The 15,364-nt window shown below is 52.3% G+C and overlaps 1 protein-coding gene across 1 annotated transcript; it reads left to right on the top strand.

The window, feature by feature from the left end:
* Window positions 1-5,177: 5,177 nt before the first annotated feature.
* Window positions 5,178-10,215, top strand: TAC4 (tachykinin precursor 4; the record flags this gene model as incomplete). Its single annotated transcript, XM_081219201.1, has 4 exons — window positions 5,178-5,294; window positions 6,850-6,943; window positions 9,215-9,244; window positions 10,148-10,215. 4 exons carry the CDS (start codon window positions 5,178-5,180, stop codon window positions 10,213-10,215), a joined length of 309 nt encoding a protein of 102 aa, XP_081075327.1.
* Between the last annotated feature and the right edge of the window lie 5,149 nt (window positions 10,216-15,364).

Raw genomic sequence — 15,364 nt, 5'->3', positions numbered from 1 at the left:
AGGGCCGGGCAGAACCCACATCCCCTTAACAAGGGGGGCTCCACAGGCCTCCCTCAGCACCCAGGCCTGAAGCTTATGAACCCTAACTTTAAGCATGGGCTCACTGAACCTTGTCTGAGAGACCTGGCTGCAGGGAGCTCCTAGTCTGATGGGAGAGACCCAGTTCCTGTCCTTAGGAAACTCCACCTGATAACAAAATATCAGGGAACGCCAAAAATGGTTTTTCTTAATCTGGCTTTCCTATAAAATAGGGATGAGTGTTATTGTTCAATTATATTATTAATAGCAATAATAATTGCTACCATTTACTAAGACCTACAATGTGCCTGATGCCGCATGAAGTTCTTTTATGCATTATCTCATTTAAACGTCTCAACAACCTTTTTAAGAAAGTATATTATTGGGGCTTCCCTGGTGGCGCAGTGGTTGAGAGTCCGCCTGCAGATGCAGGGGACACGGGTTCGTGCCCTGGTCCGGGAAGATCCCACATGCCGCGGAGCGGCTGGGCCCGTGAGCCATGGCCGCTGAGCCTGCGCGTCCGGAGCCTGTGCTCCGCAACGGGAGAGGCCACAACAGTGAGAGGCCCGCGTACCGGAAAAAAAAAAAAAAAAAGAAAGTATATTATTATCCCTATCTTATGGTGAAAATCAGAAAGGTTAGGTGCTTGAGGTCACACACTGGTAAGTGGTGGGGTCAGAATTCAAACCCAGAGTCTTATCCTTAGACACTACACTTTGCTTCTACTCTTGACTTAAATCCTTCCTATGGACAAACAACCCCCCACCATGCACGTTTGTCTTTCCTTATAGAATCTAACTGCAAAAAGGAGGTAGGTAGGTGGGGGCCAGGGCCCTGGGAAAAAAGGTGATGGAGGAGGAAGGGAGATGGCGTGAGAACCTCCTAGGGCCATAGGCCTGGGCCAAGATGCACCTTTGGTGGGGGGAGAGGGGCCTGATGAAAAGGGCAAGGACAGGGACTGTTTGGAATCATCCTCAGGACTCTGAGAATTTCTGAAACTGGGTTACCTATATCTTCAGGCCCTCCCAGAGATACCTGGGATATTATTAAGAGGCTAGAAATGCTGAAAGCAAGGCAGCCTTGAGCCAAATTGTCTGCCATACCTACACAACCTGTGGGCACAGAGGATTATGGCTCCGTTTGCTCCATCTGCAATCTGTGTGTAGAGACCCACTTTTCCAACCCAAAGTCTTCTGTCTAGGACAAGTGTCTGAAGTGTACCCACACTGTAAATGTGGGTAAAGGGGGTCCAGGATTCTTCTTCTCTCCCCAGATACCCCCGCCATGGCACTTTCCACACTGTTAAAAGTGTTATAATGCTTGTCTGTTTCTTTCACCTGTGTTCTGGGGCAACTCCCATGTTGTAAGGTCTCAGCAAATCCAGAATCAATGAATGAATGCATGAATGTAACCTCAAAGATTCGCAGTAGAATTAAGCCATTGCCACCGAAAGGGTCCTAGCACAGGGTGCAAAGACTATTGCCCCAGTTACACACTCCGAGCTACTTTTACCCACCACCCTGCCCCCTCCGTTGGAAGCACCGCGCTGCCCACCCGAAGGAGACTCACCTCCTCTGGGGGCCCAGCCTCCCCTTTACCTCCCGTCCTCTATCCAAGGGGCAGCCCGTGAGACCGGACCCAGCTCTTCCCCTCCCGGGTCAGCCAACTCCGAGTTCTAGGAAGGGGCGCGCAGAGGAGGGGAGGGCGGGGTAGATCGGGCTTCAGAAGGAGCCTCCACACGGGGGCGCTGGAAGGGCGCGGGGAAGACGGACGCAGGGTCCCTGCGGCGTCACCTGGGGCGGGGAAACCCGGAAGGCCAGCGCCCCCGGCTCCCCTTCCCGCTCCGGCCCGCCCCGCCCTTCCCCCGCTCGCGTTTGCGTTCTCAGTCGTGGGGAAAGAGGCTGATCAGGCTCCCGACTCTGCTACTTCACAGCTGGACGCCTCGTCCGAGGCACCCAGCCTCCCCGAGCGGGCCGGTAAAGTGGGGCCAGACATCCCACCTCCTTCGGACGCAGTCGGCGCTCAGGAAACGTCAGCTTCCCGCCCTCATCCCTCCCTCGGCTTGTGTTTCCCTCTTCCCCGCTCTCCTCCCTCCTGCGCCCTTTCTCCTCTCGGCTCCGCAATCTTAGCCAAACCGCAGCCTTTAGCAATCGTGCGCGCCCACCCGGCGCCCGGGCAGCCTCGCCGCGGCCGCGACTCACCCTGCGGCCTGCCCGCCGCCCGCGCCCCAGCCCCGCGCGCCGTCCGCTCCCGCGGCCTTGTCACCGCTCGGCTGCGGTGTCCCGACCCCACGCCGGGCCTCGAGGACAGGGCGAGGCCGGACCCGCCGGCCAGGGCCGAGCCCGGGTGGCCGAGGGCACAGGGCGGGGCGGCGGGCTCGGCAGCCGGGCCGCGAGCGCCGGCCCGACCTCAGCCCAAGGGCAAAGCTGCAAATAGCCGCGGTTTCCAGCCCGTGCCCGGCCTCCCTCCCGGCCTTCCGGGCCTTGGGGATTTTCTCTCCCTTCTTCCCGCCGCCCTCTCCTCTGCCCCGTGGCCCTGCCCCCTCCCCGCTGTGCACCCCCAACACCTTGTCCCGCGCAGCTGGGGCCAGGAGACCAGCGCTGAGGTCCAGGGTTCCAGAGGTCGAATAATCACAAAACTTAAGTTCGGATTAATTGAGCACATACTATGTGCCAGGCACTCTGCTGAGCTCTTTAAGGGTGGGCATTTATGAAACCTTTACCACCACCAGATAAGGGGTGGCTCCAACTTCCAGATGGAGAAACTGAGGCTCAGAGAGGGTCCTTGGCTCCTAAGGTCGCCTGGTTTGGATCTGCAGAATGGGAAGGCATCACCCCTATCCAGAGGGCCACGCTGGTACTCTGTCTCCACCCATGTGCTGCTTGCCCTTGTGGGAAGCAGCTGCCTGGGGACCCGGGAGGCTAGTCCGCCACAAGTTCTCAGTGTAACCTAGAGCAAGCCCAACCTGCTGGCTTGTGAAACCCAGTGCCAGTTTCCACATCTGTAAAGTGAAGGGGCCGTTCATCCCTGTAAGGAAGAACTTGTTAACAACAGTGGAAAAACAAAGTGGATTGTGAGCTATTAAGTGCCCTGCCCTTGGGAAAGTTCAGCCAGGGGCTCTGTAGATTCAGACCCACAGACTAGAGTTGGCTGTGTCAAAAAGGGCTGAGCTGGGGAACCTGCATTTTAGCAAATGCAGGGATTCTGAAACCATCAGTTTGGGATTCACCAAGAGATTCCCGGAAGGGGGTGGACGTGGTGTGTATGAAGCTGTCCTCCCCCAAACCTCCACACTTGTCCTTATTCATCTCTGCCTTCACTGGCCTGGACTCAAGAGTAATTGCACGTTTCTTAAGGACCCACTGTGTGCTAAGCACACATATATCACAGCCCCGCTCTCAGAGCATTCGTGACATAATACGGCAGCCTAGCAGGGCTGTCCTCAGCCCAGCTGGCCCCTCTGGGAGAAATGGAGCCAGGCACCTTCTTGCAGGGGGTGAAGCCTCTCGCCAGGCTGTGTGGCGCAGTGAGCAGAGCGAGGGCGGGTTTCCACCTTCACTCCCCCGTCGGTCGGCAGCCTCCTCTGTGCAGGACACAACCTGCACAGCCTCTGACCACAGCCTGTGCAGAGCTGCAAGAGATATGAGTAGGAGATATTGGGAAAGCCTAGGAAAGGAGCTAACTAATTCTTGCTGGAGTCGGAAAAGAGACAAACTCTACTGGGGGTGATCCTTAAGCAGACCTTTAAGGATGAGTGGGAGTTCACCAGGTAGAAAAGGAAGTCTAGGCAGAGGCAACAGCTGAGGACAAAGCATAGAAGCAGGGAAAGTTGTCCTGTCTGGGAGCAGGTGGTGAAGCTGTCTGGGGGCAGGAAATGGGCAGACTAGGAAGGGGGGTGGGGGCGCGGCCTTCTCCTGCCCCCACCTCTGTGCCAGCACAGAGCAAACTGAACACAGTTTATCTGCCAGCCAGAGGTGTCCTTTCCTAGCGACTGTGAGATGCTGTAGGACAGGGACAGGGACAGTGTCTTATTCATCTTCTGTGGCCCAGTGCCTCACCAAGTGTCAATAATAGTAACAGGAATGATCGTTAATGGGTATTAAATATTTACCACCATGTACTGTGCCAAGTGCTCCACGTGCGTTATCCCATTTCATCCTCAACTTTGGAAATAAGTGCTATTAATAATCTCATTTTACTGATGAGGATTCCAAGGTTTAGAAAGGTTACGTAACATGCCCAAGGTCACAGAGCTATTCAGTGGGGGAGCTAGGAATGGAATTCAGGGCTCTGACCACAGAACACTTGTTCTACACTAACAGATGGACAGATGGATGGATGGGAGACAGGGAGGAACTAAGTGGAGAAGCGCCCTGAATGCCATGCCAGGGAGCTTGAACTTTACGCCACGGGCAGTGGGGAGACACTGGAAGGTTGTAAGCAGGGAGAGATAGGTCAGGTTAGGGCTTTGAAAAGATCCCAGCAGTGGGAAGATATTTTAGAGCTGATGACACTTGACCAGGAGGCCATTTTTCTGGCAAATCCCAATTCCTGCCTGAGAGGAGCCTTATTTCTTTACGTATTGCCTTACCTCTTAGGGCAAGACGTGTGCTACCGTGTTCACATGAGGACTGCTGATGGCGGGGAACGCCGAGGAAGGGGTGCAGTGACCGGAAGGGGAGACTAGTGGTGGAATACTGAGTTCTGGGGAGAGGCCTCTCTTACAGGGTGAGGGAGAAGCCAGGCAGTTCCCCCTTCCCATTTCCAAGATGACGCTGCCCGCTCGGGGTTTCCAGTCAGGAAGCTGGAAGCACCAGGCCCCACACACTGCTCCATTGTGCACCTGCCTGCCAAGGGGAATGCAGCCAACGGTGAGGCGGTGTTGCAACAGAGATCAACTGCTGGGGGGTGGCAGTGGAGGAGACCTGGTCCCTTCTCTGGGCAGCTCGTGGTATCATTGGCTTTTCCAGCTGTGGGGGGCATGGGGCAGTCACAGGAAATGGCTCCGGGGGTCAGATAAGCTGAAGGAAGAAGCCGAGTAGGAGTTTCCCCCACCTGCCGAGAGGAGCCAGAGAGAGAGGACCGAGCCTGCTAGTGGCGGTCTGTGGACTGGGCGGGGCTCCCCGAGGGTCCCAGGAGCACACAGAGCGGTGCTCACCATGCTGCTCTGCCGCACCCTGCGTCTCCCGATGGGGCTGTCTGCTTGCACTGTGGCAGGTGACAAGGAACTGGCACTTGATGCTGAAGCTGGGTCCTGGGTGACCGTGACCCTGGAGGTAGGTACCTTTGGGGAGAAGCAGGGGATGATACATGGTGGAGGAGGCAGAAAATGCCCTTTATGGCTGCCAGGAGAGCAGGTTGTACACTGCAAGGCAGGGTGTCTGCCTCCCCTCTCTGGGCAGGTTCAAGGTCATGGCCCCTGGCCTGGCAGACCTCCAAAGAGGCGCATGCATATGGAAGCAACTGTGTGTGTGCGTGTGTGTGCGTGTGTGCACGTGTGTGCATGTGCGCATGCACTCACGCTTCATTTAACAAACACTTATTTAACATATAGTATGTTCCTGGCACTGTCCTAAATGCTTCATAAATATTAACCCATGTAATCCTCATATCAGCCAGTGGGGAAGGTACCATTACTATCCCCATTTCACAGATAAGGAAACTGAGGTACGGAAAGGTCAAGCAGTTTGTCCAAGGTTGTGCAGCTTCAAAAGCACAACTGTACAGGGACTTCCCTGGTGGCGCAGTGGTTAAGAATCTGCCTGCCAATGCAGGGGACACGGGTTCGAGCCCTGGTCCGGGAAGATCCCACATGCCACGGAGCCACTAAGCCCATGCGCCGCAACATGCTGGGGATACAGAGATGTGAAGACGGTCTAATGAACGTCACCCACTGTCATTCTCTCCACTAGTGAGCATCTCTCCCTCTCAGCAGAGCTAAGCAGGGCCTTCATCAGAGGCTGCAGTTAAGGCCAGAGAAGGAGAGGACTTCGGCCAAGGTCACAAAGGTTAACGGAGGAATGAGAACCTAAATCTATAGTCCTTGGTCCAGAACTTTCACCCCATCAGCTCAAGGATGAAAATGTCTTTGCCCAGGGGAGTGGCCTCCACCCCAGGCCACATGCCATTATCCTCACGGGAGGCCCAGGTTCTAGGGCAGGAGAAATCCAGGACAATGGTGGTAGTGCCGGGGGAAGAGAGGAAAACAGGAGTCAGAGAGGGGGTTGGAGGGGAAGCAGTCTCACCTCGCCAACTGGGTGCCCACCCCAAGTTCATCAGTTGCCCCCTCCTTGTCTATATTGGAGACATTTCCCAAGATGGAGCAGAACCTGTGCTCTGGAGTCAGACTTCCTGAGTGGCTCTACTGGCTCGACCACCTCCTGTGTGACCTTGAACAAGTCACTTAACCTCCACACGTCTCAGTTTCCCTACCTGTAAAACAGGGATAAATCAGTCCCTACTTCATATGGTTTTGTGAAGAGTAAATGAGATTATGACCGAGTGTTTGAGCTTTAAGCCAGATGACGTGGGTTTGCATCCTGGCTTCATCTCACATCCTTGCTGGGAATTGCTCTGTGATTCAGTGTTTCCATCCGTAAAATGGTGACAGTAATAGTACTTCATGTGGTTTTGGTGAGGATTAAGTGAATTAATATATGCAAGTGCTTAGGAACAGGGTAAAATGTTAGCTATTAATTATTATTATTATTATTTACAGTATTGTGTAAAATGTGCCAAAGAGCTCAGTGCCAGCACAGAGCTCGTGTTATTGAGATTGTTATTGCTCAGGCTGTCTCCTTGCCCCAACTCTAAGGAACTCTGCTTCTTCAGGAAGATGTTGTGCCCAGCATTCAGCTCCAGCTCTGGGAAGTGAAGAGGGGCAAAGCGAGCCAGTTCTTTGGACTGATGGGGAAGCAGGTGGGAGGTGAGTGACAGAAGTGGGCGGGTGCCCAGCGAGGAGGGCTTCTGGGTGGGTTCTGTTACACCAAGCAGAGACCCTAGCTTACAGCAGCTCTTACTCCAGTCCAGTAGGGGTCGCTCATGTGATGGGATGGGATAGAGTGTCCATGTCAGTTATCACCCAAACCAGGATACTTCAGAGAGTGGTAATTACGCCAGGCAACAGGTGCAAACCAGGGCTGTCTCCAGCATCCGGGGAGTGCAGTCACCCCAAGGGTGGGGACAAATGCATTGCATCCTGCTGGTGCCCTTCCTTCAATACAATGGATGACTGTGGAGAGAGGTGGTGGTTCTCAAGAGCCTCTAGATGTGAGGAAAGGCATGGGCTAAGCTTTCTAGTTGATTCTGTTTGGCTCAAATAGAATTATTAAAATGAACCTATGTTCCCTGAGGGCACGCTTGACACGTGATTCACGTCCTGGGGGGACAAGGAGAAAACAGTCCGAACAGAGAGCCGTTTCCTTTTTCTTATTGCCAATATTGTTTGTTTGTTTGTTTGTTTTCCGGTACGCGGGCCTCTCACTGTTGTGGCCTCTCCCGTTGCGGAGCACAGGCTCCGGACGCGCAGGCTCAGCGGCCATGGCTCACGGGCCCAGCCGCTCCGCGGCATGTGGGATCTTCCCGGACCGGGGCACGAACCCGTGTCCCCTGCATCGGCAGGCGGACCCTCAACCACTGCGCCACCAGGGAAGCCCTGTATATTTTTTAAAGTAGTGTTGGTGAGGATATGAAAGAACTGCCACTTTGGGCTTCCCTGGTGGCACAGTGGTTAAGAATCCACCTGCCAATGCAGGGGACATGGGTTCGAGCCCTGGCCCAGGAAGATCCCACATGCCACGGAGCAGCTAAGTCCGTGTGCCACAACTACTGAGCCTGTGCTCTAGAGCCCGAGTGCCACAACTACTGAAGCCCGCACGCCTAGAGCCCCTGCTCCGCAACAAGAGAAGCCACCGCAATGAGAAGCCCACACACTGCAACGAAGAGTAGCCCCTGCTCACAAGTACAGAAAGCCTGCGCACAGCAACAAAGACCCAACGCAGCCAAAAATAAATAAATAAATTTATATTTTAAAAAATATATATATATATTGGGCACATCCATACCCTTTATGGCCATTAAAATGGATGAGGCAGATCTGTGGAAAGACAGAGAAAGATCTCCAAGATACTGGTTAAGTGGAAATAGCAAGTTATATAACAATATGTAGGATAGGAGTTTACCTGTTTAAAAGAAACACTACATACTTACACAGATATATATGTGAAAACATAGGGAGAGTTCCAGAAGGATAAATATCAAACTGTCTACAGTGTTTACGCCTAGGATAGGAGGTGGGGGTGAGGGAGAGAGTTAGGAGGGACTTTTCCTACACTCTCCTCTATGTTACCATTTTATAGTGGGCATTTATTCAGAGACTGCTTTTTTATTCTTTTCTTTTTTTGTGGGGGGGCGTGCCGCATGGCAGGGGATCAGCCAGGGATCGAACCCGTGCCCACTGCAGTGGAAGCACAAGAGTCTTAACTACTGGACCACCAGGGAAGTCCCCAGAGACTGCTTTTGTAATTTAAAAAATGCGTATAAAAATAGAGAAAACCTTTCCAGTACCTCCACAAAAAAAAAAAAAAGAGGAAATCAACTTGTGAGCAAATACTTTTGGCCTCAGTTTCCTCCTCTACAAAATGAGTTTTGGACTGGGCCATTTCAGAGCTCTCTTCCAAATCCAGCAACCCATGAGGAAGCAGGGGAAGGGATTATAAGAGAAATATTTACTGAGGAATTCCCTGGAAGTCCAGTAGTTAGGACCCCGTGCTTCCACTGCGGGGGGCAAAGATTTGATCCCTGGTCAGGGAACTAAGATCCCGCGTGCTGCGTGGCACAGCCAAAAAAAAAAAAAAAAATTTATTGAACACTGTGCTCACATGTGATTAAATCTCACAATATCCCCTTTACCACCAGCAGGGAAACTAAAGCTCAGATAGGCTAAATACTTTCCCAAGGATGCCCAGCTGGTGCCAGGCGCAATGACTCCAAAGTATGCGCACTTCCTACTACCCCACACTGCCTCCTACCCAGAGTGTACCTTGTGCGGCCCAGCCACACCAGGACCACAGGGAGCGGCTGGAGTTCCATTGAAGACCCACCAACGGTGCGGGATCGCAAAGAGCCATGAGCCCTTTCACCTCACTGGGCCCCCAGGGAAGCGGTGCAGCCCTCATTCCTTCTCTCTTTCCCCCAGGAATACCTCCCATCCATCCAGAGAGAAGAGGTAAGTGTTGTCCAGACCTTCCCCCAGCATGCTCCCTGGGGAGAACAGAGCTGTCCAGGGAGGCAGGAGAGGTGCTCTGGCCAGGGCGCACCAGGCTGGCCTTGTGGAGCACCGGGGCAGCATGGTTTGGCCGCATGCTAGGCTCCCTGGTTGTTTCCTTAGAGAGGCGGTCTGTGCATACCTGGGGAGTAGCTGCGGGGATATGGAAAAGACGGGATGAATCTAGTTCTGCCAAAGGTCCAAAATTACCTTGGGTCTAAAGCCTGGAGTTGGAGAAACTAATCAATCCAGAAGGACCTTAAAAGTGAAAAGCTGTCCTTTCGGTGAAAAGGGAAAAACAATATCAAAAGAAAACCAACCAAACTTTACCCACCACCCTTCAGTGCTCTCAGGAGCAAACCTAACACCCTAAGACTCACCACATCCTCCCGGGCACCCTCACTGACAGGACTCCTAGCTCCTCCCTTTCCCTGCCTGCCTGCCTGCCTTACCCAGAGCTTGTCTCCATAGCCTGGGCATGGTGCCCTCCTTGGCACACTGCCTTGTACTGTTCTGCTGGGTCACATGGCTGGTGTCCCCAGAGCAGGAACTACCCCACAGGCAGGTAGAGGTCTGCCATCTCCTCTGTCCCCACAGTTTCTTTTCTTTTTTTTTTTTTTTCACAGTTTCTATTAGAGGTGCCCACGAGGCGTTAGTGGAAGGGGAGAAGGGAGGGAGAATGGAGGAGAAAGAGGAAGGAATCAGTGAATGCATCAGTGAAGGAATGAGCCTCAGCTCCTAGGTTGATTGCGAGATGACTCCATTCATGAGGCCCCAGCTCTGGCCCTGTCTTTCTTGGTTCCCAAGACAGCCTTCCTCTACTGCACTCTCTTTTTCTTCTCTATCTCCTCTCTTCACCACCAGGGTATCAGCGAGGACCAGCAGTCCAGGGCCACCTGGGCAGGGGAGGACCATCTACAGAAGGTAGATGAGAGCTTCTACTGGATTGCAAGGGCATAATGGGAAAGCAACCAGACACTTTGCTGCCAGTCTCCACGGTGGGGGCCAGGCAGCTGGCCAGACAGAACAGGCTCCCCACAAGCTATTAGGCAGAGGCCCCATGGAAGAGAGCAGTCGAGGTGCAGGGAGATCATGATCCCTTTGATGATCCAGGCCTGTAACAGCCGTAGCCCTGAAGCTGCACCCTCTCCACCCCCAACACACCCAGGCACACTCTGCTCCCCCCTCTCAGGGCCAGCTGAAGCTACAGAGTAGTGTGTGGTTTTTCAAACCCTGGAACATCCCCCTTATTCCCTTACTAATCGTTGTTAGAAAGTCTTAAGGTATTTTCTATCCTCAACAATTATAAATAAGGGCAAATGGCCCTGGGAGGGGTAACACCCTAAGTAGTTATCAGCTAACGCCTTCTGGCAGGGGCCACAACCCCAAAGGGGTTCAAGGGGACGTTCAATAAATGAACAGGCATGAAAGTAGATAAGTGAATCGAGCTGGGGAAGGATCCATAGCTCAAGCCAGTCAGCTCAAGAGGAAGGGCAGGGGGTGTCGCAGCTGATCAAAGACGCCAAGCTCAAGCCTGCTTTCCTAATCCTGACCTCTCCCCCAAGAGCCGCAGACCTGTGGACCCCTCTCTAGCTTCCCTGATACCTGCTCCTTCCAACATAGGCTCTTGCGAATAAAGATGGGAAAGTCCTCTATATTCCCCCAAGAGTTTCTCCTAAGTGTCTGAGCCATTCCACTTGAAGGGCCATGGAAGTCAACCCAATGCCAAAGTGGAAATGAATGTCCCTCCATGCAGACTGTCGGCAGGAGCCTTAGAAATCATTTTCAGGGATGGAAACAATTTGCCCAAAGTCACACACTGAACTGATAACAGAGCCAGGACTAAACACTGTGTGTCCTGCTCCCTAGGCCAGGGCACTTCCCGTGGCCCCAGGAGGGCCTTTGGAATTTTGAGTGGTGGATTACCACTCCCTTTCTTTAGAGAGGATTAGTGAGGGTTGGCTCGTCCATGCTCTGGAGGTGTTTATGGTTGAAAAACGGAAGCTGTGCCAGATGAACCTGTAATTTGCCTTAGATATCTGCAGCCAGAGAAACTCGAGTTAGGGACGCCGAGGGCCTTGGGTGGATGACTATGGAAGGGCTCCGAGGGTGGAGGAGGCAGACCAGTCTCCCCTAACCGCCGGCCACGTGCAGCACTCTTCCCAGGCCGAGAGGATGAGGACCACTGGTCAGAGTGAGAGCCCCCGCCACGTGCTTCCCAGAGGACGAAACCTCTTCCTCCCTACCTGGACGTGACAGCCAGCCAGCCAGCCTCCGTGTCTCCTGTGCTCATCGCCGGCATGTCCCCACCACCAGGCCCTCACTGAGCTCACTGGGGCTCCTCCCAGGACTCTCGGTCTCAAGCAGCAGTTGTGCAAAAGTGCACTGTTGTCACCACTGTGAGCTAGTGACCCTGCCCGCACCTCCCCCACTTGGACCTCACTGCACAGCACGATGAGTCTCCCCCGCTCCTCTAATCTCCTGTGCCCAGAACACAGCAGGGGCTCAATAAGCCAATGAACAGTGGATGGTTTCTTCTCCGGTGCAGGGCAGAGGCCCAGGGATGGCCTGGCACGTCAGCAGTTGGGAGACTTTGCAGAGTTGTAAAGGGAAATACTAAACAGTCGTGCTCCCCACCCGAGGTGGGAAAACAGGCTCGGGACACAGGTAAAGGTGACACCCCCTCCCTACCCACCATCATAACCTCAAGGAGCAGAAGTGGGTCCCAGGTCCTTCATCAATTCTTGTGTATGAGGCGGCCCATCAACTGACTGCTTTGCTTTGGGGACACAGGCAGCTAGTCATGCTCCCAGCACTGGGAAGAGCTCTAGAGGAAAGAAACAGGTCCCACTTCAGGGAGCTGCCACCGCCCCCCCGCCCCCCCCCCCACCCCCCCGCCTTCTGACGGGGAGACCATTGTCCTGCCCCAGTGGCTCATAGGCAGGCGGGACACAAAGGACCCCAGGATGCTTAGGAAGAGCTAGAATGAAATCCTAGGGGCCAAACCTAGGTAATAAGCATAAAGGTGAACAAAGGACTGAGCTGGGAGTTGTGTGGGTTCGGCGGTAAAGGGAGATTAATTCTCTGGGCTGCGTAACATTCAGCTTCTCTGTGTCCCTTTCCAAACAGAAAATGGGTTAGGGGCTTGGGGGGGGGCGCCTGATTCTTTGGGGGTGGGGTCGTTAGGCTGTCTAAAAGGTGGGGAAGAAGGCATTGGTGGAGAGGCCAGGCCCTTCCTCTGGGTGCCAGGGAAGGTTTTAGTGACAGCAGAGAGACCCTGAGAGGCCGGACATGTCCGCACAACCAGTTAAGGTTCTTCTGTTTGACCTGCAGTGAAAGTCTCCATCTCAAGACTGACTGTTCATCATCATTCTTCCTCATTCTCACACCTTACCCGTGTCCAGGGAGAAATATGCGAGTAGGGGGCAGTGCAAGCCTTCTCCTGACTGCAGGCCTCCCAGGGTCCAGCACGCCCTCCAGAAAAGTCCAGCTCACACTCCAAAGGAAAATTCGCTCTTACTGGAAGGACTGGCACACACATGCAGAGATGGGAGAAGTTGCTGGTGGCCATCTCTGGAGGTGATCTACCGCACCTCTTTTGTGAGATAAGGGTATAGGTTCCTAGAAACTTTGGAACTGACTAGACATAAGGTGAGTGGTTTCCAGAAACAAATACCCAGTTGAGAAAGACTGAATGGACATGACTTATCAAGGATAAGGGTGTTTCCATCTCACATAGAACGTCTGGGAGGAGCAATGGAGCCAAAGTTGTGCAACAGCACAGGTTATTTTCTCCACTCTTGGGCACAGATAAACACTCCCAAACCCCATCTACACGTCTTGCACAAGACAGAAGGGACAAACTGATAGTGCAGCAAAAGGGGCATTTGTCACCACTGGGCAGCCTTTTTTTTTTCTCCTTAGTGACATTCATTGGCATTTTGTTGAAGATACCACAAAGGAAGTGGGCAATTACCCTGCCCCCGTTGGCAGGAGACCGTCTGGAAGAGACAGTCATGCAAGTTTACAGCAGAAAGCACTGGAGCCAACCCCACAGGAGGTCCACTTCTACAATTCCATATCAACGAATAGCAAAAGTAGCTTCTAGAATTCCTAGCATACATCATATATAGTTAGCAAAAGAGTTTTCACCTTATTCTCTGAACACGCAAAACCCTGTAGAGCGCCGTGTATATGTGCGCACCTGTGAGGATCCTAACGTCGAGCCGGTGAGCCAGGCCTTCTCCCTGTCATCACTGTACCTCACTTAGCGGGACCTGTCATCTTACACAAAGAACTAGTCGTGGGCTGTGAGTGAAGGCAGGTGGGTGGGGTTCCTGCCTTTCCACTGGAGCTTTCTCAAACCAGGGTTTCTTATTTATTAACCCCAGTTCAGAAATGGACTTCAAAGGCTCAATTTCCTGAACTGTAGACAAATGTGTGCATATTTGCGTTTATGTACATTTTTAAAAAAAGACCTGATGCTTTGATTAGATTCTCAAAAGGTCAGAAGGAAAGTAAAAAGGGGAAGGACCACTGGGAGCTACACTGCTTGATTCCAGCACCTTTCATACAAACCACACTTCTTCAATGTTTGGCATATCAATTGCTCTTCAAAGGAGGAAAAGGCAGCCATGTTTATGACTAGTTACTAATATACATTCAAAAAGCTGCTTTTCATTGGTTTCATATTCCAGAAGGAATGTGTGCTGTAAGCAAGCTGTGGTATTTTTCTATACTGGCTTCACATGAACTCCATTAGAGGCCATTCCTAACCCCAGCGAGGCAACCTGCCCAGAACTACAGGGACAAACCAAAGCTGAGGACATGTCAAAAGCATCATCTTCCCTATGAAGGGCACACCATAGTCTTAAAAGTTACTTAATATGACTCACTGTTAACCCTGTGAGAAATGGGAAAGCAGGCACAGAGGCATCAGATGACTCACAATAGCGTTGTCAGAAGCATGGGATTTGGAATCAGAGGAGCAAGGCTCTCATTCTGTTTCTATAACCCAGCAGCAAGACCTCTGAGCCTCAAATTTTCTCACGTGGAAAAGGGCTACAATACTCACCTTACAGTGGTGGCGTTGTAAGGACTGAAGGAAACCATGTAAGTAAAGGGACAGACAGTGCTTGCGAAACAGTTTATTCCTAAGTCGGAAGCAGAGCCAGAATGAAGCACATCTTTGTTTCCTGGTTTAGGTCTCTGGCCTCCACAAATGCTGCCTATAGGAGCAACTAAAATCAATTCTTTCATCTTGAAGTTTTCACCAGTGTTGTCATCTTTGTGGCAGTGGAAGCCACTAGAAGCATGGGAGTCTACAGTTGAAGCAAGGAAATCTAACTAGAAGGGAGATAATTCATTAAGGAATCAAAAAAGCCAAGAAAGCAAATGATATAGGTTCTCAAGCTGGACAGACCAAAATATGTGTCTTTGACGCTTCCTGCGTCACCCTGTGATCTAGGTTTCCTTCTGCAAAACCGGTGTGAATTTCCACTGCACTGAGCTAACGTGAGGGTCAAACAAGGCAGTGTGAAGGTACCCAGCACAGTGCTGAGCAGATAGGAAGCAACCAGCTCGTGCTAGGGCTCTCTCCCTCCCTCCAGAAATAGAGTAGGTGCTTCCACTTAGAGAGTTTCAGGAGCTAGACCCAGGAATGACTCCAGACTTTTGCTCTTCTAATGAAGGAGCCTAAGCAGCTGAGCTTCTTTTGTGCAGGTAAAAAGGAGTCAGAGGGGACAGGCTGACTCAAAGTAGCCAAGGAAGTGAACGGTCTCTTCCCATACCTGTAAGGATTTAAACCAGAGAAATCTTCCTTTGATTTCTAGGTGAGGAAAAGGGGGTGCAATCAGTGGAGGCTTGGGATCCGCACTGTGCACAAAACTTCAAGTGCCTTGACCTCTCAGCATCCGTTCTCATGATCCACATTAACTACCTAAATTTTTTCAAAATGTGAGAGAGAGCAGAATTTCCCTTTGATGCGAATACCTAGAACAGGGAGATGTGGGCACACATCTTTCTAAGATGTGTAAGAAGGGTCTTTTTATAAGCTTGAGCTTCTCTCCATCCCATCTCCCA

The sequence above is a fragment of the Mesoplodon bidens genome, assembly GCF_964165515.1.
Source record: "Mesoplodon bidens genome assembly, chromosome: 19".
Classification (NCBI taxonomy): Eukaryota; Metazoa; Chordata; class Mammalia; order Artiodactyla; family Ziphiidae; genus Mesoplodon; species Mesoplodon bidens.
The sequence above is the reverse complement of the archived record's forward strand: the minus strand, read 5'-3'. Positions and strand labels throughout refer to the sequence as shown.